We start from the raw sequence: 26426 nt of genomic DNA, 5'->3' as shown, positions 1-26426 counted from the left end.
TAAACATTATTCTTCAATGGAGTATGTAAATGAAGAGGTTGGACAAGAAATGACATCACCATTCTTTTTGTATATCTTTTTTTAGCTTACAAAAACACACACAAATCCGCATGAAACAAAACGCATGAAAAATGCATCAAAAACGCATAAAAAAAATGCATGAAAAACGCAGGTGACCTGCCAGTGACCTCAGGTGCAGATTTGGTGCAGATTTTACCTGTGTCAAATCCCGATCAAATCCTGATGCAATCCTGAACGTGGAAACATACCCTAAGAGGCTTCTCAGTGCCTGTTCTCAGCAGGAACTGACAAGTCACCTCCCTGCAGGACCCCGTGGCCATCTTGGATCCGGGGGCCTGCAGGAAGGAGACCCTAACAATGCGATCACATCGCGTTGCTCTGAGGGTCTCAGGGAAGCAAGCAGGGAGCCCTCTCCCTGCCCAATGCTTCCCTATACCACCCGAACACTTCAATAATAAACGCTGTGATAATAAGTTGACACCCAGCCAAGATTGGCCACGCTTCCCCCGTGAGCGCGGCTGATCGCTTATGAAGTACTATCCCATCGATGGTCAGACAGGCCCAGGTCACCTCGATGGTATAGTACGTTGGATGTCAGAAAGGGGTTAAGTTAATTTTAAAAAAAATTATGCTTCGCAGCTCCCCTGACCTCTACCCTCTCCCTCCCCTCATAAAACACATCTCCCTGCTCATCATACAGCACAACTATCCTACCTAAAGTCCTAAAAAAAACAGTGAAAATGTGATCATTTTCTGATCTGTGCCCGAATTTTGCCTACTTTGAGTAAAAATGCTCGGAAATCTGAACACAAATCTGAATGAGCTACGTACATGCCGAATTTGAGATTGGCGAATACTTTCCAAACAAGTTCGCTCATCTCAACTCCTTAGTGCATTGTGCATTAGTGCATTGACTGTTCTAACATCCCCCATTTTATCTTCACCTCCTGTACGGTAATTGCCTTCCCTCCATACCGCGGTTTTAACGCTACTCCAAACCTCTAGCATTTTTTCCATAGCGTAGAGTCTTTAGCCAACAGAGAAGACAGAAAAGTTCTTCAGGAATCCAAACCCCTTCTTCCCACACCAATATCAGAGCTACTTATTTACCTCCACAATCTCCCACTGCCTCGGTGGAAAAGTGAGTCACCCGCCAGCGCCGTGGGGTACTCGGTACTGGGTCCGGTCGCAATTAAATGGGTGGTCACGGTGGCAGTTACCTGGTCCGTGGCCCTGGGTGCCCAAGTAAAAGGGAAAGGTCTTTTAAGGGAGTTTGTGAAGACCTAAACGCCAAGGACCCCTAAAATCTAACTTTTATTAACCAACATTTAAAAAACTCTCTTAACAAGAACAGAAGATAAGTAATTAAATAAACAACAAGGTATGTACCTGTTGGATCCTAGGGAATGACTACACTTAGCAGTGGGGGTAGGCACCCTAATTTGCTGCGGTAGGTGCCCCCACTCAGCGTAGGCTAACCCTCAAAAAACCCTAGAATTCCCTAAATAAGGAACCCTGAAAAAATACTAGAAAGTCCCTAGAGGGAAAAATCTACCTAGCAGTGGGGGTAGGTGCCCTAATGTGAAACGGTAGGCGCCCCCACTCCGCGGCGACTAGCCCTAGAATCCCTACAAAATCCCTAACTCGGGATAGAAGATAAAGAAATGTGCCCAAAACTCCCAATCACCCAAAAAAATAAAGAATAAAAAAAAATGAAAATCAAAAAATTAAAAAATGCACAATTTTTTTTTTTAAAAAAAGGACGTGAGACAAAATCTCACCAATTATATAGATGTGCCCAAAAGTCGCATAGCAAACATCTATAACTAGAGCAAGTTATGCCCCACAAAAATTACATCAGATGAATAAGTAGGACATAAATGGTCTCAATGTGAGTGGATGAGAAATATCAAAATTGTCCATATAAGATCAAACAAAAACGCTCTTACAACATCAATAGCACAATATTAATAGCAATAAGCAGGTGCTCAAGACAAAATAAATCAGTATAGCATGCCAATACTATTTAAAGTGCATATTGCAATGTGACATGTCAAACATGAAATAAAGCAAATACTCAGGGCATGTAGATAAAACGATGTATATTGCCCTTACTATTTAGGTTGCATGCTAGTATGTCAAAACGGAATCACAAGCCTGAAGCCCCAAAAGGCAATGTATTACTTATGAAAGGACACAATCATCCCCATTAAAAAGAAAGATACCAAGATTTTAATACTCATCTACAGGCTTATAGCAACCTTATAGCACCGCTAGATAAAATAAGCGCTGAACATATAAGATCAAAGAAAAGGCGCTCTATACAATAACAATAAGCAGGTGCTCAAGACATATGAATAGCATACCAATACCTAAAGTGCATATTGCAATGTGGCATGTCAAATATTACATAAAGCAAATCCCCAGGGCATGTAGATAAAACAATGTATCATACCCTAACTATTTAAATTGTATACTAGCATGTCAGAACGGAGTAACAAGCCTGAAGCCCCCAGAGAGGCAATATTTACTTATGAGAGGACACAATCATCCCCACTTCTGAGAAAAATACCAGGATTTTGATACTCATCTGCAGGCTCGTTGTAACCTTGTGGCACCGCTGGATGAATATAGCAATCACAACAAGCGCTGAGCGGCAGTCTCCCCAAAACAATGCCCGACGCGTTTCCCCCCCATTTTGTATATCGGGGGTTCATCAGGGGTACATGTAGCTGCGAGAAGTAGCTGTGGTAAACTCACCATGTAACACCTTATAACCAGAGGCAACCCGGAAACATGTGGAGCACGCTGATTTCAAAGCGGCCCCCAGAGATGACATCATCTGTGCGCCGAATACAGAGTGGAACGCAAGATTGCGTGTCATACTAGAAAGAGCGCCAGGATGTCCAGCGCATGCGCAAAACGTAGTGGCGTCACCAAGTGTCTAACGCCATCTAGCTAGAAGCGCCGTATAAACAGGTGGAACACAAAATGAGTGCCACCCTCAATAATAGTTAGCGCTTACACAAAAAGCATATAAGCCGCCCACTCAAGTACAAAACCACAATGGGAATGCACAACGGAGGCGGGCAAATATGACACCAATCATAATGTACAAAAATGCAAGGCACATAACTTAGGAGCTAACTACAAAAGAAATCTACAGAAGCACCACACATCCAAATGAAGCACTAATTGTGCGATAATAATTAGCGCATGTATCCGCGCAAAGGGGTGCATAATACAATGTCAAATAGATGAAGATAGTGTGTGCTGGATGACAAAGTGAACCCGCACACATAATAACCCTAAGTACCTTGCACATGAATAAAGACACATCTGCCGGGTAGTCCCACACTAGTAGTTATGGAAATGATGGAAATGAAAAATGATACACCAATGATCTCAGGTAAGTACCCACAGCAAAAAGAAAGGAAAAACGGACAATAAAAAACAAGAAAAGAGAAATAAACCTATGTAATATCAAAAAAGATAAGATAAAAAATAACCATAATATCAATATACATGGCTACAGCACAGATTATACAGGACCTGATAGGTGGCTTAGATAAAACTAGTGAAAGTCAATTGTTCATTGAGGCCCGCAGGGCTCATGGATCTCAATAAATAGATCCATCCGATATACAAAATGGGGGGGAAACGCGTCGGGCATTGTTTTGGGGAGACTGCCGCTCAGCGCTTGTTGTGATTGCTATATTCATCCAGCGGTGCCACAAGGTTACAACGAGCCTGCAGATGAGTATCAAAATCCTGGTATTTTTCTCAGAAGTGGGGATGATTGTGTCCTCTCATAAGTAAATATTGCCTCTCTGGGGGCTTCAGGCTTGTTACTCCGTTCTGACATGCTAGTATACAATTTAAATAGTTAGGGTATGATACATTGTTTTATCTACATGCCCTGGGGATTTGCTTTATGTAATATTTGACATGCCACATTGCAATATGCACTTTAGGTATTGGTATGCTATTCATATGTCTTGAGCACCTGCTTATTGTTATTGTATAGAGCGCCTTTTCTTTGATCTTATATGTTCAGCGCTTATTTTATCTAGCGGTGCTATAAGGTTGCTATAAGCCTGTAGATGAGTATTAAAATCTTGGTATCTTTCTTTTTAATGGGGATGATTGTGTCCTTTCATAAGTAATATATTGCCTTTTGGGGCTTCAGGCTTGTGATTCCGTTTTGACATACTAGCATGCAACCTAAATAGTAAGGGCATTATACATCGTTTTATCTACATGCCCTGAGTATTTGCTTTATTTCATGTTTGACATGTCACATTGCAATATGCACTTTAAATAGTATTGGCATGCTATACTGATTTATTTTGTCTTGAGCACCTGCTTATTGCTATTAATATTGTGCTATTGATGTTGTAAGAGAGTTTTTGTTTGATCGTATATGGACAATTTTGATATTTCTCATCCACCCACATTGAGACCATTTATGTCCTACTTATTCATCTGATGTAATTTTTGTGGGGCATAACTTGCTCTACAGGTCCTTCTCAAAAAATTAGCATATAGTGTTAAATTTCATTATTTACTATAATGTAATGATTACAATTAAACTTTCATATATTACACAGGTCAACAAAAAAAAAATTTTTTTCTGGTGTCCAAAATATTTTAATGAATTTAGGGTATTTTTGGGGTGCTGATTCTGAATATGTCATCAGTTTTGCCAGATTGGCTCAAGTTTTTGAGATTTTTGGTATCTTATTTATAGCACTTGTTGGTAAATGCGACGCATCATCTCATTAATTTCTTTGGATTAGTACTTGAACTGAGCAGTTCTCAATATAGTTTTGTGTTAATTAGTGTTCTAAAAGTTTGTTCATAGCTTGATTTTTGCACTAACTTTATGTTGTTGTCTGTTTTCCAGTGCAAAGCATGAACTCATCAAGAAGAAGTTGTCTTAACGATCCAGACTCATTCTGTTACATTTGTGGTGAATACACACTGCCAAAACATAGAAGAAACATAACACACTTCGTAAAAAAAGTGTATTTTGCCTATTTTGGGGTTATGCTTGGGGACCAAGACAAGTTTTGGGCACCACACATAGTGTGCAAAGCATGTATCGAATTATTACGAAAATGGAGCAAAGGACAAAGAAAAAGCTTCAAATTTGGTGTTCCAATGGTGTGGAGAGAGCCAAAAAATCATCATGATGACTGTTATTTCTGTGCAGTGCAAGTGCAAGGATTCAATAAGCATAAGAAACAAAAATGGGAGTAACATGGAATCTGCAAGAAGGCCTGTCCCTCATTGTGAAGATGTGCCTGTACCTGTGTTTACCATAAATAACAGTCATCATGATGATTTTTTGGCTCTCTCCACACCATTGGAACACCAAATTTGAAGCTTTTTCTTTGTCCTTTGCTCCATTTTCGTAATAATTCGATACATGCTTTGCACACTATGTGTGGTGCCCAAAACTTGTCTTGGTCCCCAAGCATAACCCCAAAATAGGCAAAATACACTTTTTTTACGAAGTCTGTTATGTTTCTTCTATGTTTTGGCAGTGTGTATTCACCACAAATGTAACAGAATGAGTCTGGATCGTTAAGACAACTTCTTCTTGATGAGTTCATGCTTTTCACTGGAAAACAGACAACAACATAAAGTTAGTGCAAAAATCAAGCTATGAACAAACTTTTAGAACACTAATTAACACAAAACTATATTGAGAACTGCTCAGTTCAAGTACTAATCCAAAGAAATTAATGAGATGATGCGTCGCATTTACCAACAAGTGCTATAAATAAGATACCAAAAATCTCAAAAACTTGAGCCAATCTGGCAAAACTGATGACATATTCAGAATCAGCACCCCAAAAATACCCTAAATTCGATGAAATATCTTTGGCACCAAAAATGCTGTTGACCAGTGTTATAGATTCATTATCCACCAACTGAAATTTGTCAGGTCTTTTATTGTTTTAATACTGATGATTTTGGCATACAACTCCTGATAACCCAAAAAACCTGTCTCAATAAATTAGCATATTTCACCCGACCAATCAAATAAAAGTGTTTTTTAATACCAAACAAAAAAACCATCAAATAATAATGTTCAGTTATGCACTCAATACTTGGTCGGGAATCCTTTGGCAGAAATGACTGCTTCAATGCGGCGTGGCATGGAGGCAATCAGCCTGTGACACTGCTGAGATGTTATGGAGGCCCAGGATGCTTCAATAGCGGCCTTAAGCTCATCCAGAGTGTTGGGTCTTCCGTCTCTCAACTTTCTCTTCACAATATCCCACAGATTCTCTATGGGGTTCAGGTCAGGAGAGTTGGCAGGCCAATTGAGCACAGTAATACCATGGTCAGTAAACCATTTACCAGTGGTTTTGGCACTGTGAGCAGGTGCCAGGTCGTGCTGAAAAATGAAATCTTCATCTCCATAAAGCATTTCAGCCGATGGAAGCATGAAGTGCTCCAAAATCTCCTGATAGCTAACTGCATTGACCCTGCCCTTGATGAAACACAGTGGACCAACACCAGCAGCTGACATGGCACCCCACACCATCACTGACTGTGGGTACTTGACACTGGACTTCAGGCATTTTGGCATTTCCTTCTCCCCAGTCTTCCTCCAGACTCTGGCACCTTGATTTCCGAATGACATGCAAAATTTGCTTTCATCAGAAAAAAGTACTTGGGACCACTTAGCAACAGTCCAGTGCTGCTTCTCTGTAGCCCAGGTCAGGCGCTTCTGCCGCTGTTTATGGTTCAAAAGTGGCTTTACCTGGGGAATGCGGCACCTGTAGCCCATTTCCTGCACACGCCTGTGCACGGTGGCTCTGGATGTTTCCACACCAGACTCAGTCCACTGCTTCCTCAGGTTCCCCAAGGTCTGGAATCGGTCCTTCTCCACAATCTTCCTCAGGGTCCGGTCACCTCTTCTCGTTGTACAGCATTTTCTGCCACATTTTTGCCTTCCAACAGACTTACCATTGAGGTGCCTTGATACAGCACTCTGGGAACAGCCTATTTGTTAAGAAATTTCTTTCTGGGTCTTACCCTCTTGCTTGAGGGTGTCAATGATGGCCTTCTTGACATCTGTCAGGTCGCTAGTCTTACCCATGATGGGGGTTTTGAGTAATGAACCAGGCAGGGAGTTTTTAAAAGCCTCAGGTATCTTTTGCATGTGTTTAGAGTTAATTAGTTGATTCAGAAGATTAGGGTAATAGGTCATTTAGAGAACATTTTCTTGATATGCTAATTTATTGAGACAGGTTTTTTGGGTTATCAGGAGTTGTATGCCAAAATCATCAGTATTAAAACAATAAAAGACCTGACAAATTTCAGTTGGTGGATAATGAATCTATAATATATGAAAGTTTAATTGTAATCATTACATTATGGTAAATAATGAAATTTAACACTATATGCTAATTTTTTGAGAAGGACCTGTAGTTATAGATGTTTGCTATGCGACTTTTGGGCACATCTATATAATTGGTGAGATTTTGTCTCACGTCCTTTTTAAAAAAAAAAAAAAAATTGTGCATTTTTTCATTTTTTGATTTTCATTTTTTTTTATTCTTTATTTTTTTGGGTGATTGGGAGTTTTGGGCACATTTCTTTATCTTCTATCCCGAGTTAGGGATTTTGTAGGGATTCTAGGGCTAGTCGCCGCGGAGTGGGGGCTCCTACCGTTTCACATTAGGGCGCCTACCCCCACTGCTAGGTAGATTTTTCCCTCTAGGGACTTTCTAGTATTTTTTCAGGGTTCCTTATTTAGGGAATTCTAGGGTTTTTTGAGGGTTAGCCTACGCTGAGTGGGGGCACCTACCGCAGCAAATTAGGGTGCCTACCCCCACTGCTAGGTAGGGCTAAGTGTAGTCATTCCCTAGGATCCAACAGGTACATACCTTGTTGTTTATTTAATTACTTATCTTCTGTTCTTGTTAAGAGAGTCTTTTAAGGGAGTTGTAATAAAGTTTGTGTTCGTGATGCCACCTGTGGTTCTTGGTCAGAGAGGACCGACGCTGCATAAAGGAGTCCTCTGAGGTGATGTTACTGCAGCAAAGATGGTGACGCTTCCCACAGGTGAAGCGGTGTCCCCAGAGCTCCCAATATGTATGGCAAGGGTGGTGAAGGCTGGCTAATAAACGGAGGACACAAGGTTGTAACGTCTTTACCTGGTTTACTGGTGGTAGCAGGCCACAGTCCAGGGTACCAGGAACAGGTGGTGATATGGTCCGGCCGGCCTGGAGACAAAGGTGGATCCCTTTCCCAGGTGAGGTCCATAAGCCTTCCTTCTCATGCTCGTATGCGAGGTCCTTGCTGCCTGTGGCTTTTTGGCAAAGTTCCCTCTCTCCTGTCCTGGGACAGATACCCGTATGGTGGGCAGTGCAAGCCTTTTTATAGGGTCTCTATCACGACCCGAGCTCCTTGTGTACTGCTTCATCTCCAGGTGTGGGTGCGGGTAAATTCCCTCACCGAAAGGAAGGCAACATCACTGTAACAACCAGTTACTTGGGGTGCTACAAAGGCACATGTCAAAGGCAGTATTTCACTAAATACTACCATTGAGGCCTTACACTTTAGGCCTAATTCCTTGAAATTATTTTCCAAGAACTTCCGCCTACCTCTAACTTTGTTATTGCTGCAAATGCATACTATGTGGATCGCTCCCCAAGGGCCGTGGGGTACACGGTACCAGGTCCTTCGGTTCACAGGGGGATGTTAAGGTGGCTGACCCGGTCCGTGGCCCTGGGACGTCCATATAAAAGGGAAAGGTCTTTAAAGGGATAAAGTTTATGTTCGTGACGCCACCTCTGGTATTCAGTCAGGGTGACCGACGCTGCTTTAAGGGGTCCGCTGGGGTGATGTTATGGCAGCTAGATGGTATACCTTCCCACAGGTGAAGTACGTCCCCAGGGCTTCCCGGTGTGTAGATGGTGTATGGTGAGAGGCGCAGAGAAGATCGAGGACACAAGGTTGCAGTCTCTTTACCTTTACTGAAGACTTCAGCATCCACAGTCCAGGGCACCAGATCACAGGGCAGGCAGATTCCGGCCAGTTTGGAGGCAAGTCCAGAGTTCCCTTGTCCAGATGTAAATCAGTAGCCTTCCCTTGCGCTGCGGTGGTGTAGTCCCTTACTGCCTATGGCTTCACATAGGGGTCTCACAGATGTGGTGTTTCATTCTCTCTGTCCCCCATGTAGGATAGGACAAAACCCGTATGACTGGTGACTTGAGCCTGTTTAGAGGGTCTCTTAGATAACCCGGCTCTGCAGGTGTCACTGTGCCTCCTGGGTGCGGACAGGTAACCTGCAATTAGCTGTCCTGCCGGTCTCTGAAATAAGGCGTAGAGGTCCTTACTCCCTCGGTGTCCCAGCTAATGGGATTTTGCACCTCAGAAGGAGGCAGCCTGAGCGGGACTGGTCCCCTCCTGGTGTCCTCTCCTTTGCTTCGACTTCCTTCACTCTCACTGCAATACAATCCTGCCTCTCAGTGTTTATTTCTGGGAGCTGCAATCCGCGACCAATCACAGCAAGCCGTGACGTAATTTCAGGTCCTGAATGCAGAAACAGGCATTCAGGACCTGAAATTACGTCACGGCTTGCTGTGATTGGTCGCGTCGCGGTCACATGGGCGGCACGCAACCAATCACAAGCCGTGACGTAATTTTAAAAATGCGCGCGTTTCCTGCCTCCCGTGACGTCACGGCTTGTGATTGGTCGCGTCGCCCATGTGACCGCGACGCGACCAATCACAAAGCCGGAACGTAATTTTAAAATACTGAATGCCTAGAAGGACCTGAAAATTACGTCACGGCTTGCTGGGATTGGTCGCGTCGCGGCCACATGGGCGGCACGCGACCAATCAGAAGCCGTGACGTCACGGAAGGAAGGAAAAGCGCGCATTTTAAGCAAAGAACGCTGCCGGTTCCCTCGGTGAGGTCCAGGCTGCGTCAGAGAGGTGAGTATAGCAATATTTTTTATTTTAATTCTTTATTTTACACATTAATGTTGTTTCGATACCGATACCCGATACCACAAAAGTATCGGATCTCGGTATCGGAATTCCGATACCCGCAAGTATCGGCCGATACCCGATACTTGCGGTATCGGAATGCTCAACACTAATGATGAACCGAATTCTGTGGATCAAGCGGAGAAAACCTTGTTGGCCCTGTCTCAGGGTCAAGAGGCGGCAGAATTTGTGCATTTTTTCATTTTTTGATTTTCATTTTTTTTTATTCTTTATTTTTTGGGGTGATTGGGAGTTTTGGGCACATTTCTTTATCTTCTATCCCGAGTTAGGGATTTTGTAGGGATTCTAGGGCTAGTCGCCGCGGAGTGGGGGCACCTACCGTTTCACATTAGGGCGCCTACCCCCACTGCTAGGTAGATTTTTCCCTCTAGGGACTTTCTAGTATTTTTTCAGGGTTCCTTATTTAGGGAATTCTAGGGTTTTTTGAGGGTTAGCCTACGCTGAGTGGGGGCACCTACCGCAGCAAATTAGGGTGCCTACCCCCACTGCTAGGTAGGGCTAAGTGTAGTCATTCCCTAGGATCCAACAGGTACATACCTTGTTGTTTATTTAATTACTTATCTTCTGTTCTTGTTAAGAGAGTCTTTTAAGGGAGTTGTAATAAAGTTTGTGTTCGTGATGCCATCTGTGGTTCTTGGTCAGAGAGGACCGACGCTGCATAAAGGAGTCCTCTGAGGTGATGTTACTGCAGCAAAGATGGTGATGCGGGTCACAGTTGAAGCGGGGTCCCCAGGGCTCCCAGTATGTATGGCAAGGGTGGTGAAGGCTGGCTAATAAACGGAGGACACAAGGTTGTAACGTCTTTACCTGGTTTACTGGTGGTAGCAGGCCACAGTCCAGGGTACCAGGAACAGGTGGTGATATGGTCCGGCCGGCCTGGAGACAAAGGTGGATCCCTTTCCCAGGTGAGGTCCATAAGCCTTCCTTCTCATGCTCGTATGCGAGGTCCTTGCTGCCTGTGGCTTTTTGGCAAAGTCCCCTCTCTCCTGTCCTGGGACAGATACCCGTATGGTGGGCAGTGCAAGCCATTTTATAGGGTCTCTATCACGACCCGAGCTCCTTGTGTACTGCTTCATCTCCAGGTGTGGGTGCGGGCAAATTCCATAAAGTCCTTTGTCCTCTGGTTCTGCTGTGCGACCTTGAGTGCAACACAGCCTCGGGCTCCCGGTTCCTGCGCTTCAGCTCAGATGGTGCCCAGTCACAATTCCCCTCTAAGCTTTTTCCTTCTCCTTTGCTCCTTTCCTCAGATGCTCACTACATTCCAACCCTTCAGGTTATCTTCCTGTCCTGGAGCTGCAGCTCACATGTGGCTGCACGGCCCCACTGTCTGCTCTTTCTCCTCTCTCTTTCTGAACAACTGTCTAACTCCTCCTCCAGACCAGAATACTTAAAGCTGGGGAAGCTCCCCTGAATCCAGGTTCAAAGCTCCCCCTTCTGGCCTGGATTCAGAATGTGTTGCATGTAGGTGCTTACCTGATAAAGGAAATCCTCCTTGCCTCCAAGCATGATATAGCCCTCACCGAAAGGAAGGCAACATCACTGTAACAACCAGTTACTTGGGGTGCTACAAAGGCTGACTAGAATAGTATTGTCAGAAATTTAAAAAATTGTCTGTGTTGACTAAATGGAATGATGATGCTTTGGCGGCAATTTTCAGAAAGGGTCTTTCTGAATCCATTAAAGATGTTATGGTGGGGTTTCCCACGCCTTCCGGTCTGAGTGATTCTATGTCTCTGGCCATTCAGATTGATCGGCGTTTGCGGGAGCGTCAAACTGTGCGCGCTGTGGCGTCGTCCTTATAGCAAAGTCCTGAGCCAATGCAGTGTGATAGGATTTTGTCTAGAACAGAACGACAAGGATTCAGACGTCAGAATAGGTTGTGTTATTATTGTGGCGACACTTCTCATGTCATTTCAGTCTGCCCTAAGCGGACAAAAAGGATCGCTAGTTCATTTACTATCAGTACTGTACAACCTAAATTTCTGTTATCGGTGTCCTTGATCTGCTCATTGTCATCATTTTCTGTCATGGCGTTTGTGGATTCAGGCGCCGCCTTGAACTTAATGGATTTTGAGTTTGCCAGGCGTTGTGGTTTTCCCTTGCAGCCGTTACAGAACCCTATTCCTTTAAGGGGCATTGATGCTACACCTTTGGCTAAAAATAAGCCCCAGTTTTGGACACAGGTGACCATGCACATGGCGCCAGCCCATCAGGAAGATTGTCGATTTCTGGTGTTGCATAATTTGCATGATGTTATCGTGCTGGGTTTCCCGTGGTTGCAGGTACTTAATCCTGTGTTGGATTGGAAATCTATGTCTGTGACTAGTTGGGGTTGTCAGGGGGTTCATAATGATGTTCCTTTGATGTCAATCTCCTCTTCTTCCTCTTCTGAAGTTCCAGAGTTTTTGTCTGATTTTCAGGATGTATTCGATGAGCCCAAGTCCAGTTCCCTTCCACCGCATAGGGACTGTGATTGTGCTTTTGACTTGATTCCAGGCAGTAAGTTTCCTAAGGGCCGACTTTTCAACCTGTCTGTGCCTGAACATACCGCCATGCGGAGTTATGTTAAGGAGTCTTTGGAGAAAGGGCATATTCGGCCATCTTCTTCACCGTTGGGAGCAGGTTTTTTTTTTGTTGCTAAGAAGGATGGCTCCTTGAGACCTTGTATTGATTATCGCCTCTTGAATAAGATCACGGTCAAGTTTCAATACCCTTTACCTTTGCTTTCCGATTTGTTTGCTAGGATTAAGGGGGCTAGTTGGTTTACGAAGATTGACCTTCGGGGGGCATATAATCTTGTTTGTATTAAGCAGGGTGATGAATGGAAAACTGCATTTAATACGCCCGAAGGCCATTTTGAATACCTTGTGATGCCATTCGGGCTCACTAACGCTCCATCTGTTTTTCAATCCTTCATGCATGATATCTTCCGGACTTATATTGATAAATTCTTAATTGTATATTTGGACGATATTTTGATTTTTTCCGATGATTGGGAGTCTCATGTGAAGCAGGTCAGGATGGTATTCCAGATCCTTCGTGACAATGCCTTGTTTGTGAAGGGGTCTAAGTGTCTCTTTGGGGTGCAGAAGGTTTCTTTTTTGGGCTTTATTTTTTCTCCCTCATCTATGGAGATGGATCCGGTTAAGGTTCAGGCCATTCATGATTGGATTCAACCCACATCCGTGAAGAGCCTTCAGAAATTTTTGGGTTTTGCAAATTTTTATCGCCATTTCATTGCTAACTTCTCCAGCGTGGTTAAACCCTTGACTGATTAGATGAAAAAAGGCGCTGATGTGGTGAATTGGTCCTCTGCGGCTGTCTCTGCCTTTCAGGAGCTTAAACGCCGATTTACTTCTGCTCCAGTGTTGCGCCAACCAGATGTTTCTCTTCCGTTTCAGGTTGAGATTGATGCTTCTGAGATTGGGGCAGGGGCCGTTTTGTCTCAGAGGGATTCTGTTGGTTCCTTGATGAAACCGTGTGCCTTCTTTTCCCGTAAGTTTTTGCCTGCTGAACGCAATTATGATGTCGGCAATAGGGAGTTGTTGGCTATGAAATGGGCGTTTGAGGAATGGCGACATTGGCTTGAGGGAGCCAAGCACCGTATTGTGGTCTTGACCGATCATAAAAATCTCATTTACCTCGAATCTGCCAAACGGTTGAATCCTAGACAGGCTCGATGGTCCCTGTTTTTCTCCCGTTTTGATTTCGTGGTCTCGTATCTTCTGGGTTCTAAGAATGTTAAGGCTGATGCCCTCTCTAGGAGTTTTTTGCCTGATTCTCCTGAGGTATTGGAGCTGGTCGGCATTCTGAAGGAAGGGGTGGTCCTTTCTGCCATTTCCCCTGATTTGTGACGAGTTCTGCAGGAATTTCAGGCTGACAAACCTGACCGCTGTCCAGTGGGGACTCTGTTTGTTCCTGATAGATGGACTAGTAGAGTGATTTCTGAGGTTCATTGTTCAGTGTTGGCTGGCCATCCTGGTATTTTTGGTACCAGAGATTTGGTTGGTAGGTCCTTTTGGTGGCCTTCTTTGTCGCGTGATGTGCATTCTTTTGTGCAGTCCTGTGGGACTTGTGCGCGGGCCAAGCCTTGTTGTTCCCGTGCTAGTGGGTTGCTTTTGCCTTTGCCGGTCCCTGAGAGGCCCTGGACGCATATTTCTATGGATTTTATTTCAGATCTTCCGGTTTCCCAGAGGATGTCGGTTATCTGGGTGGTTTGTGCCCGGTTTTCTAAGATGGTTCATTTGGTGCCTTTGCCTAAATTGCCTTCCTCTTCTGATTTGGTTCCGTTGTTTTTTCAGCATGTGGTTCGTTTGCATGGTATTCCGGAGAATATTGTGTCCGACAGAGGTTCCCAGTTTGTTTCTAGGTTTTGGCGGGCCTTTTGTGCTAGGCTGGGCATTGATTTGTCTTTTTCTTCCGCATTTCATCCTCAGACAAATGGCCAGACCGAGCGAACTAATCAGACTTTGGAAACTTATTTGAGATGCTTTGTGTCTGCTGATCAGGATGATTGGGTGGCTTTCTTGCCATTGGCCGAGTTTGCCCTTAATAATCGGGCTAGTTCGGCTACCTTGGTTTCGCCCTTCTTTCGTGATTTTGGTTTTCATCCTCGTTTTTCTTCGGGGCAAGTTGAACCTACTGATTGTCCTGGTGTGGATTCTGTGGTTGAGAGGTTGCAGCAGATTTGGGCTCATGTGGTGGACAATTTGGTGTTGTCTCAGGAGGAGGCTCAGCCTTTTGCTAACCGTCGTCGGTGTGTTGGTTCCCAGCTTTGGGTTGGGGATTTGCTCTGGTTGTCTTCCCGTCATGTTCCTATGAAGGTTTCTTCCCCTAAGTTTAAGCCTCGGTTTATTGGTCTTTATAGGATTTCTGAGATTATCAATCCTGTGTCCTTTCGTTTGGCCCTTCCGGCCTCTTTTGCCATCCATAATGTTTTCCATAGATCTTTATTACGGAAATATGTGGTGCCCATTGTTCCCCCGGTTGATCCTCCTGCTCCTGTTGGTTGATGGGGAGTTGGAGTATGTGGTTGAGAAGATTTTGGATTCTCGCTTTTCGAGGCAGAGGCTTCAGTACCTTGTCAAATGGAAGGGTTATGGCCAGGAGGATAATTCTTGGGTTTTTGCCTCTGATGTCCATGCTGCTGATTTGGTCCGTGCCTTTCATCTGGCTCGTCCTGATCGGCCTGGGGGCTCTGGTGAGGGTTTGGTGACCCCTCTTCAAGGGGGGTACTGTTGTAAATTCTGCTCTTGGGCTCCCTCCGGTGGTTGTTGGTGGTAGTGCAGTTGTCTTGGGGTTGTAATCCAGGGCAGGTGTTTCTGCTGATTGCAGCTCTATTAGGTATTTAGGTGTGCAGGATCCATGAGTCAATGCCAGTTGTCCATTGTACTTGGAGGGATTGCATCTCTCTCTGGCTCCTCATGCCCTGCTGCCAATTCAACTAAGATAAGTGTCTGGTTTTTTTTTTGTCTCTGTGCACACATGCAGTGTGCTTTGCAATTCAGTGCTATTCATTGTGTTTTTGTCCAGCTTAGACTTTGTTTGGATTTTTCAGTCATGCTGGATTCTCAGGAGACGCAGATATACTCTCTATGTCTTTAGTTAGATGTAGTATATTTGTATTATCTGCTGTGGATATTTTTAGGATTTTAATACTGACCACTTAGAAATCTGTCCTATCCTTTTCTGTTTAGCTAGAAGTGCCTCTTTTGCTAAATCCTGTTTTTCTGCCTGCGTGTGTATTTCCTCTTATACTCACAGTCAATATTTGTTGGGGGCTGCCTATCCTTTGGGGTTCTGCTCTAAGGCAAGATAGAATTCCCATTTCCATCTATAGGGGTATTTAGTCCTCCGGCTGTGTCGAGGTGTCTAGGACGTGTTAGGTACATCCCACGGCTACTTCTAGTTGCGTTGTTAGTTTAGGGTTTGCTGTCAGTACAGGTACCACCTACTCCTGAGAAAGTCTCTAATGCGTCTCCAAGGCCACCGGATCATAACAGGATCCACAAGGCCGGAATCACCCTGAACCCAAACAAGTGTCACGTGGGCAAAGCGGAGGTTCAGTATTTAGGACATAGGGTGGGAAGTGGGAAACAGCGACCAGAACCAGCCAAGATTGAGGCCATAGCCAAGTGGCCCACCCCACGCATGAAAACCCAGGTCATGGCGTTTCTAGGGACAGCAGGGTATTACAGGAAATTCATCCCAAATTGCAGCAGCGTAGCCAAGCCTCTCACTGATCTGACCCCTAAGAACCAACCCCGCCAGGTAACCTGGACCCCAGAGTGTGAGGAAGCCTTCCGCCAGCTAAAGGATGCCCTCACCAATACCCCTGTATTGGCCGCACCCGATCCAACTAAACGTTTCCTTGTTCACACAGACGCTTCTATGTTTGGATTGGGGGCAGTACTGAGCCAAGTCGGGCCGGACGGCCAAGAACACCCGGTAGCTTACCTGAGTCGGAAACTACTGCCCCGTGAAGTAAGCTATGCGGCCATCGAGAAGGAGTACCTGACAGTAGCATGGGCACTCAAAAAGTTACAACCATATTTGTATGGACGACAGTTTTCCCTCCTAACGGACCATAATCCCCTAGTGTGGCTTAATCGGGTCTCCGGAGACAACGCCAGATTACTTCGAAGGAGTTTAGCCCTACAACCTCTGGACTTCACCATCCACTACAGATCCGGCAAACAAAACGGTAATGCCGATGGACTAAGTCGACAAACGGAACTTGTACCAAGCCCATAAACTTCGGTCATCCCCAAACCGATCTGTTAAGGATCAGACTGTGTATGCCGATCGCGTCGCTGAAAGGGGGAGCCGTGTTACAGAACCCCCCAGCATCCAGAATATGTTGTGCAGTCATATGTATGTTTAATAGGTTCCATGTGAGATTCATGTCCCTAATGCATTAGCCCACAGGCTGCGCCCCTGGGCAGAGGGGACAAAATATTCTCCTTCTGACCTCCCCCACCTTTGTAATTCTCACAGTAAATATCGGCAGACTCCGGCCACCTGCGGCTATTGTAATGTATGTCTGGCCTGCCACTTTTGAATTGGCCTGCCCTCTGTATCTGTTATAATATATATATATTCTGTGTCCTGTGAGTAAAGAGTTGTCACACTGGAAATACGTGGAGAAGCAGTGATATTTTATATGCGCCCATGTAATGAAGCCATTCCAGTCAGCATCCTTAATTCAGAATCCAGCCAAAGCAGAGTGGACCTCCTACACGGGGTGGTACTGAAAGAGGTACTCCAGCACAGCAGACCCCGTTACAGTTGGGATCCCACAGGATTGTCTAGATTGTCTCCATGAAATAACTGTAAATGTTATCTGTATAAAGAATTAAGTTTGTAGAGCCTATTTTTGGATATAACAAAAGAATAATTATAATCATTGTATTCACAAAGGCAGCTATTCTGCTCTTGTTGATGAAAACATCTTAAGAAAAGCTTATTAACGTTTAAAAGCTAATTGAGTGATACCCTTAGCAGCTAAGATGAACACTTTCTGCATATTGAAAAAAAAGAAATGTTTTATCTGTTGTACTGTACATTGCTTGCTGTGAAAATGGTACATGGTGTGGTTTTCTATTAATTCTTACATCTCTTGATTTTAGTCTTATGTTACCTGCTCTCTTGGGATACATTTTGTTGGATATGTGATGATTTGCTTTGCCTCAACTAATGCCATATGTTCGCTGCTATTTGGAAAACTTTCTCAATATACTGGAAGGATATTTCTTTTCACTTTTGGTAAGAACATATGCAACTATTGTAAGTATCGTATACTGTATACTCGAGTATAAGCTGAGATTTTCAGCCCATTTTTTAGGCTGAAAGTGCCCTTCTCGGCTTATACTCGAGTCATTGTCCTAGGGGGTCGGCGGGGAGAGGGGGAGTGGCAGGAGTGGTGGAGCGGCAGGAGTGGTGGCTGTCACATCATACTCACCCCCTCCTGGCACGGTCTCTGCATGCCCCTGCTTCTCAGATGGTCTCGGCGCCGGCAGCTCTTCCTATGTTCAGCTGTCACATGGTACCGCTCATTAAAGCAATGAATATGGATGCGATTCCACTCCCATAGGCATGGAGCGCATATGCAGCGCCCCAGAGTCCTGGTCGTTGCAGTACTGTGGCTCCGCCGCTAAGGGGGGCTATGGTACGTCTGATGGCACTGAAGGAGTTCATCTGACCAGGTATCACAGACACCAATACATTTCACAGTCTGGCCTCTAGGGGGAGCTAAGGGTTCTATTTATTAGGCCACTCCTCACAGTCTGGTAAAACTGGGGGTTAGGCAGGAAGTTAGACAGAAAGCTGACTGGGTTGGAACCAGGCAACACCTTGTGGCAGAGGGTGTTGTAGGGGAAGATTCGGAGGGGTCCCTGTCAGGGGTGGGATCCTGACACAGGCCTAGCAACCAGAGAGAACGTTACGGGACCGCGCCTGCACGATATAGCGGCGGTACCCCAAGAAAGGACAAGAAGCGAGATTTATTGTGCTGAGTGAGAAACGAGATCAACGCAACTAGGAGAATACCAGTAGGAGTCGTGCTGTAAGATCGAGGCAACATCCTATTGAGGCGCATAACCGGTGGCCGGAACGCCGAGGAAGTATAGAGCTCCAAGCCAAACTTCAAACCTACGGCAGGACAGTCAGTCACAGGCGGGCTGTCTCACACAGACCCAGGAAGACACAGGGGGGTAACAACAGGAGAGGGGTGACGATAGAGCCCAGGAAGAACCTCCGAGCCTCCCCGTCATACGGGTGCGTCCTAACCGTAAGATCAGGGGGATGTAGAAGAACATCAGAATCGAGTTGTGAGGGAACACGAGAAACAGACACAACAGTTGTGGGGTACTATCCCGTAAGCACAGCAGGGAAGGACTACAACACACAAGCGCTAGCAGGTAGGCACAGATTTCCACCTGCGAAGGGAACTCTGGAGGTGCCATCGGACCGGCCAGACTTGCGCAGCCCTGTTAACCGTATTCCGGACTGAGGACCCAGAAGCCTTCAGTAAAGAGGTAAAGAGACTGCAACCTGGTGTCCTCGTTATTTACTGCGACCGGCACTACACCGCACCATAACGTTATCATCCCATACCACCACCTTTCATTGTGCGCCCCTCAGCAGGGTCACGGACCGGGCCTAGCCACCGTGACAACCCCAGAGCAGAGACCCAGAGGCCCGGTACCGGGTACCCCTCGGCCCTGCGGCAGTGGGGGCGCTGCAACTTGGCATCACGAACAGGATCTACTTAAGCCTGAAGAATCAGGTCATGTGTGCCTTGGAACTGTGATTTATTATACTTGGACTGTGACTTATTGCAAGGACTGTGTATTAGCATTTACCGCCAAAATCCGCCATTGCAGCGCTAAGGAGAGCGCAGGAGAAGAAGAGGGGCGTGGAGTGGGCGTAGACAAGCTGAAGAGCGCAAACGACAATGGCCGCCCAGTCTAAATATTTCTGCACCGTGAGGACGTGTCCGTCAGCAGCCGAGATCCGCCTCCTAATCCTCAATGGAGGGCGGAGACAACGAAAACGAAACCACCCACGAAGGAGAGAGCGGTAAAAGGAAGAAGAAGTCAGCGACATGGAGGACGCCATGGCCAGCCGCCATGAGCCGGAGCGTGGGGTCGGAGCCGAGGACTCCCCCAGCTACCCGGAGAGGCACCACAGCCAGACCTCCACAGTTGACGGTGACCTCCTGCAAACCGGAGCGGACAAGCTGATCCACCAACTCCTGCGGACGCAGCTGAGCACGGAGACCGGGTGGAAGAAGATCTTCATCGGGAGCCTCGCCAGACGCCTGTCGGCAGCCTCGTCTGGTCCGGAGCAGGAAAGAAGTTCCAGCGCTCCGAAGCCAGAAAGCAAGGCCCTTCCGGAAAGCGAGGTGCTGCAAACGGAGATGACCACGCCGCAGCGTAAGCCCCTGCAACTAGCCTTTCAGACCCCAGCGGAGACGGAGCAGATCGGCACCAGAGGGACCGCATCTGAAGAAGGTATGAAGAACGACCCTGCCCCGCCAGCAGAGGACCTGCTGATAGGCCCCGTCGCGGCATCCCCTCTCCCTGGGACCTATAGACTCCAGCGCCTTACACCCTGGGATCAGGCCCCGGGTATGGAGCACTTCTTAAAGGCCCCGATCTCGCCGATCAGCTTGCTGAGCGAGGTCTATGCGGAGCTACGGCCGCCAGAGCAAGAGTAAACCTCGATGCCCTGGATATATAAATAGTTAACTGCTTGTTTCCCTGCTTTTTGCTGCTTTAAACCCGACTAGGGTTATTCTTAAAGGGATCCCTTCGTTTACCCGGGATCCCTATTGCTTTTATTTTTGCTTTTATTTTCCTTTTTGTTCCCTATTCACCCATGTTATAAAGACTACTGAATCATGAACAATGCATGATACAAACTCCTTGTATATAGTTTGCACCTTCTTAAAGGTGCTCTCTACTGGTTTTACATAAAAGACTGACTCTTTGCGAAGATACGGTTCTTGGAACCTGCACTAGAGTCCTTGCTGCATACGGACTTGCGGCTTGAGAAGTTGCACTACCTCATAGAGACTTGGTCCCCTCTTAAAAGGGTTGTTCACATCCTGCACTTATGAACAGTGTTGCCTTACGATGGTTAGATGGCAATAATGTTTTGAAAGAAAGTACTGATAATGTTGACATGTGAAAGTTATATATAGCTAACTGGTTGATTGTAAGAAATGTTTAATGATGTTGATAGAAGAATGAGGACAGAGAGTGAACCCGTACAGGGTTAGTTAGTGAGTCCTCCTAGGAGCCATACAGAGATGGCTCAGTGATCTTGAACTGAAAGAAAAACGATATGTTCTATACTGTGTATAGTAGTGGAAAGACAGTAGGCCCGGGCAGAAAGAGGCGGTCCTGTAACAGAAAGGAGAGGCAGTAGGTCTGGAGCAGTTAGGACAGGCGGTCCTGCAGATATAAAGAAGGAGAATGCATAAAAGTTAATTAGCCTTATATGTGATATAAGAAGGTCTTTAGTGGATTTAGCGAGTACGTGGTTAGGCAGGAAGTTAGACAGAAAGCTGACTGGGTTGGAACCAGGCAACACCTTGTGGCAGAGGGTGTTGTAGGGGAAGATTCGGAGGGGTCCCTGTCAGGAGTGGGATCCTGACAGAGGCCTAGCAACCAGAGAGAACGTTACGGGACCGCGCCTGCACGATATAGCGGCGGTACCCCAAGAAAGGACAAGAAGCGAGATTTATTGTGGTGAGAAACGAGATCAACGCAACTAGGAGAATACCAGTAGGAGTCGTGCTGTAAGATCGAGGCAACATCCTATTGAGGCGCATAACCGGTGGCCGGAACACCGAGGAAGTATAGAGCTCCAAGCCAAACTTCAAACCTATGGCAGGACAGTCAGTCACAGGCGGGCTGTCTCACACAGACCCAGGAAGACACAGGAGGGTAACAACAGGAGAGGGGTGACGATAGAGCCCAGGAAGAACCTCCGAGCCTCCCCGTCATACGGGTGCGTCCTAACCGTAAGATCAGGGGGACGTAGAAGAACATCAGAATCGAGTTGTGAGGGAACACGGGAAACAGACACAACAGTTGTGGGGTACTATCCCGTAAGCACAGCAGGGAAGGACCACAACACACAAGCGCTAGCAGGTAGGCACAGATTTCCACCTGCGAAGGGAACTCTGGAGGTGCCATCGGACCGGCCAGACTTGCACAGCCCTGTTAACCGTATTCCGGACTGAGGACCCAGAGGCCTTCAGTAAAGAGGTACAGAGACTGCAACCTGGTGTCCTCGTTATTTACTGCGACCGGCACTACACCGCACCATAACGTTATCATCCCATACCACCACCTTTCATTGTGCGCCCCTCAGCAGGGTCACGGACCGGGCCTAGCCACCATGACAACCCCAGAGCAGCGACCCAGAGGCCCGGTACCGGGTACCCCTCGGCCCTGCGGCAGTGGGGGCACTGCACATATTGATTACTTTATTGAGTGGTACCATGTCACTGCTGAAAACAGGAAGAGCTGCCAGCGCCGAGACCATCTGGGAAGAAGAGACCGTGCCAGGAGGGTGAGTATGATGGGGGAGGGTGAGCCATGGGATATTCACCTGTCCCTGTTCCACCGCTGGGCTGTGTCTTCCACATCCTCTGGCTGTAACGTTCAGGTCAGAGGGCGCGATGACATGTTTAGTACACGCCCTCTGCCTGAACAGTCACTGCAGAGACCCAGAAGACACAGCTGCTAGCGGCGGTGGAACGGGGACAGGTGAATACCGCAAGTACTGGGGGCCTGAGCCAGCGGCAACACCATCACCAAGCCCCCATAGTACGCCAGTGTCCCCACCTGCTCAGGACACCGGCGTCTGTCCCCCAGCAGCGAGAGGTGAGTATGTCATTTTTTTTTTTTAATCGCAGCAGCAGCATATGGGGCACATTATTCTATAGAGCATTTTATGGGGCCATCAACCTTTATGGAGCATTATATGGGGCATATTTTTCTATGGAGCATCTTATGGGGCCCATCATGAACTTTATGGAGCATTATATGGGGCATTTCTTTCTATGGAGCATCTTATGGGGCCCAACATGAACTTTATGGAGCATTATATGGGGCATATTTTTATATTGAGCATCTTATGGGGCCATCATTAACCTTTTATGCAGCATTATATGGGGCATATTTTAATATGGAGCGTCTTATGGGGCCATTATTAACCTTTGTGCAGCATTATATGGGGCATATTATTTGTATGGAGCATATTAAGGGGCCCATTATGAACTTTATGGAGCATTATATGGGGCGTATTTTGTATCGAGCATCTTATGTGGCCCATCATGAACTGTATGGAGCATTATATGGGGCTCCTGATTCAATATAGATATTAAAAAAATTTAATCTACTGATATCTCAATTAATTTTACTTTTATTGGTATCTATTTTTATTTTTGAAATTTACCAGTAGCTGCTGCATTTCCCACCCTAGGCTTATACTTATAAGTTTTCACAGTTTTTTGTGGCAAAATTAGTGGTCTCGGCTTATACTCAGGTCGGCTTATACTCGAGTATATACGGTAGCTTGGAAAATGTGTTTATTTTTTATATCTTGCTATTATACTATTCCTAAATTCTTGCTGCCTAACTAAAAATGTAAACAATCTTTCTGCCAGGAAATCTTAGTAATAAATATATAATAAACTTGATCACTTGCTTGTGACTCTTGACAATGAAAAGCTCTTGCTCTCAGGACTGAAAGGGAACCTGTCACCAAGTTTATCCCATTTGATATGAGGTAAGGCTTGTACCTGTAAGACCTGATATACAGCATTCTAATAAGCTGTATATATGCCCCTAATCAGGCCTGCAAGACAATAAAAACACATTTTATAATACTCACCTACGGGGCAGTCTAGTCCTATATGGGTCAACATCTTGGTCTGGTGCCTCCTGTCTTCTTGCGATGCCATCATCCTTCTTGCTTCTTGTGGATGAAAGTGTCCCCGACATAGAGCTACTGCGCAGGCGTACTTCGCCCTGCCCTGCCAAGGGCAGAGCAAAGTACTACAATCTGCTTGCACAGGAAAAGGCCAAAGATCCCCTATGCATACACACTGCAGTACTTTACTCTGCCCTAGTTAGGGGACGGATTCTAGTCAGAATGCTGTATACAAGGGCTTAAAGGTACTGGCTTTAACCTTTTAAAGGGAACCTGTCACCAGGTTTGTTCCATATAGGTTAGAGTTCTGCTTTCCTTGCATAGGGTAGAAATGCAGATTTTTAACACTGATATTTCTAGTTTCAGGATTCATGAATTTTGTCTTTCCTTCTTTACTAGCTGCAGTCACAAATCTTGCCGTTATAATTGCTTTACTACTTTGGAAGCCTCATCCAAATCAGCTTGCTATGTTCTTCATCTTTCCTGCTCTATGGGGAATGGCAGATGCTATCTGGCAGACTCAAACTAATGGTGAGTATTAAAGCATCAGCTTTTAGATATATTTATTTCTTGCTAAAATCATTTTATTCCTGTTTGAATATACAATTTTTTCTATATGACCCTTTTCCATTTATCTATATATTCTGACAAAGTCACTGGCAAAGTACTGGAGTGGATATATGTATCACTGAGGTTATTTGCTTCAGTGATATAAACCTAGGAATAATAATAATAATCTTTATTTATATAGCGCCAACATGTTCCGCAGCGCTTTACAGTTTAACAGTTTCATACATCAGAGTCATAAGTAACAACGTTAACAATAATACAATAATTAAAGCAAAATAAGATGACCCTGCTCATGAGAGCTTACAATCTACAATGAGATAGGGAGACGAAAAGTATAGGTGCGCATTTAAAATGATGGTCCAGCCATCTTGAGGGAGTGGGGGATAGATGAAGGCCACATGAGCTGGTCACTAGCCAGTATTTGTGGTGCTGTTGGGTGCGGTAGAGTTTGATAGAGGTTTATTATTATTATTATTATTTATTTATATAGCACCATTGATTCCATGGTGCTGTACATGAGAAGGGGTTACATACAAGTTACAGATATCACTTACAGTAAGCAAACTAACAATGACAGACTGATACAGAGGGGCAAGGACCCTGCCCTTGCGGGCTTACATTCTACAGGATATTCTCAGATATTGAATGGGCTACACACACACTTGCACATAAAATGACTTTGATTAGGGAACGTGATAGGCCGCTCTGAACAAATATGTTTTGAGGGAGTGACTAAAACTATGCAAGATGTGGATAATCCTAATTTCTTGAGGTAGAGCATTTCAGAGGATTGGCGCAACGTGGGAGAAGTCTTGGAGCCATGAGTGGGAGGTATGAATTAATGCAGAGGTTAGTCGAAAGTCGCTTACAGAGCGTAACAATCTAGTAGGCCTATAAACAGAAATAAGGGAGGAGATATAGGATGTGCCGCACTGTGGAGAGCTTTGTGGTTGAGAAAAAGCAGTTTGAATTGGATCCTATAATGAATGGGCAGTCAGAGCAACGACTGGCGAAGAGCGGACGCATCCGAGTACCGATTAGCCAGATGGACGACCCTGGCTGCTGCATTAAGGATGGACTGGAGAGGGGAAAGTCAAGTGAGGGGGAGGCCAATTAATAGAGCATTACAGTAGTCCACGTGGGAGTGGATCAGGGCGACAGTGAGGGTTTTTGTTGTTTCCATGGTGAGAAAAGGGCGGATTCAAGAGATGTTCTTTTGTAAGTGGCAAGAGTGGGCAAGAGATTTTATATGGGAGATGAAAGAAAGATTGGTGTCAAACATAACACCCAGACAGCATGCCTGCTGCTGGAATGTTATTACATGGTGCCACCAACAGAGAGAGAAATGTCAGATTTAGGGAGGTTAGTAGATGGCGGGAGCAGAAGAAATTCAGTTTTAGAGAGGCTGAGTTTCAGATAGAGAGCGGACATGATATTGGAGACTGCGGACAGACAGTCACTGGCGTTCTGTAGTGCAGTGGGGGTAAGGTCAGGGGATGACGTGTATAGTTGTGTGTCATCAGCATAAAGATGGTACTGAAAGCCAAATCTGATGATGGTCTGTCCAATTGGGTCCGTGTAACATAGTAACTTAGTATTTAAGGTTGAAGGAAGACGTTAAGTCCATCTAGTTCAACGCATAGCCTAACATGTTGATCCAGAGGAAGGCAAAAAAAATCGATGACGACAAACACTAAGCTCCACATTGGGGAAAAAAATTCCTTCCCGACTCCACAGGCGGCAATCAGACTAATTCTCTGGATCAACACCCTAACAAGGAATCTAGTGTATATACCCTGTAACATTATACTTTTCAAGAAAGGCATCTAGTCCCTTCTTAAATTTTAGTAGTGAATCACAAATTACAACATCATACGGCAGAGAGTTCCATAGTCTCACTGCCCTTACAGTAAAGAATCCGCGTCTGTGATTCTGATTAAACCTTCTTTCCTCTAGATGTAGAGGATGCCCCTTTGTCCCCATCTCAGGTCTAAGAGTAAAAAGATCATTAGAAAGGTCTTTGTACTGTCCCCTCATATATTTATGCATTGTAATAAGATCCCCCCTAAGCCTTCGTTTTTCCAAACTAAATGACCCCAAGTGTAATAACCTGTCTTGGTATTGCAGACCCCCCAGTCCTCTAATAACCTTGGTCGCTCTTCTCTGCACCCGCTCTAGTTCAGCTATGTCTTTCTTGTACACTGGAGACCAGAACTGTACACAGTGTTCTAAGTGTGGTCGCACTAGTGACTTGCATAGAGGTAAAATTAAGTTCTCCTCATGAGCATCTATGCCTCTTTTAATGCATGCCATTATTTTATTTGCCTTTGCAGCAGCTGCCTGACACTG

At 45.5% G+C, this 26426-nt stretch overlaps 1 protein-coding gene across 2 annotated transcripts in view; it reads left to right on the top strand.

Annotated features, from left to right (window-relative positions):
- UNC93A (unc-93 homolog A) overlaps positions 1–26426 on the top strand; it is a 331492-nt gene that overhangs the window by 268796 nt on the left and 36270 nt on the right. For both annotated transcript variants that reach the window (XM_077283221.1, XM_077283222.1), the window contains exons 6-7: positions 17687–17822; positions 23907–24038. In XM_077283221.1, the coding sequence (XP_077139336.1) occupies positions 17687–17822; positions 23907–24038 (268 nt within the window). The remainder of the gene's footprint in view (positions 1–17686; positions 17823–23906; positions 24039–26426) is intronic.

This window comes from Ranitomeya variabilis, chromosome 2 (genome assembly GCF_051348905.1).
Source record: "Ranitomeya variabilis isolate aRanVar5 chromosome 2, aRanVar5.hap1, whole genome shotgun sequence".
Lineage (NCBI taxonomy): Eukaryota > Metazoa > Chordata > Amphibia > Anura > Dendrobatidae > Ranitomeya > Ranitomeya variabilis.
Note: the sequence above shows the minus strand (reverse complement) of the source record. Positions and strands in the feature narration are given on the sequence as shown.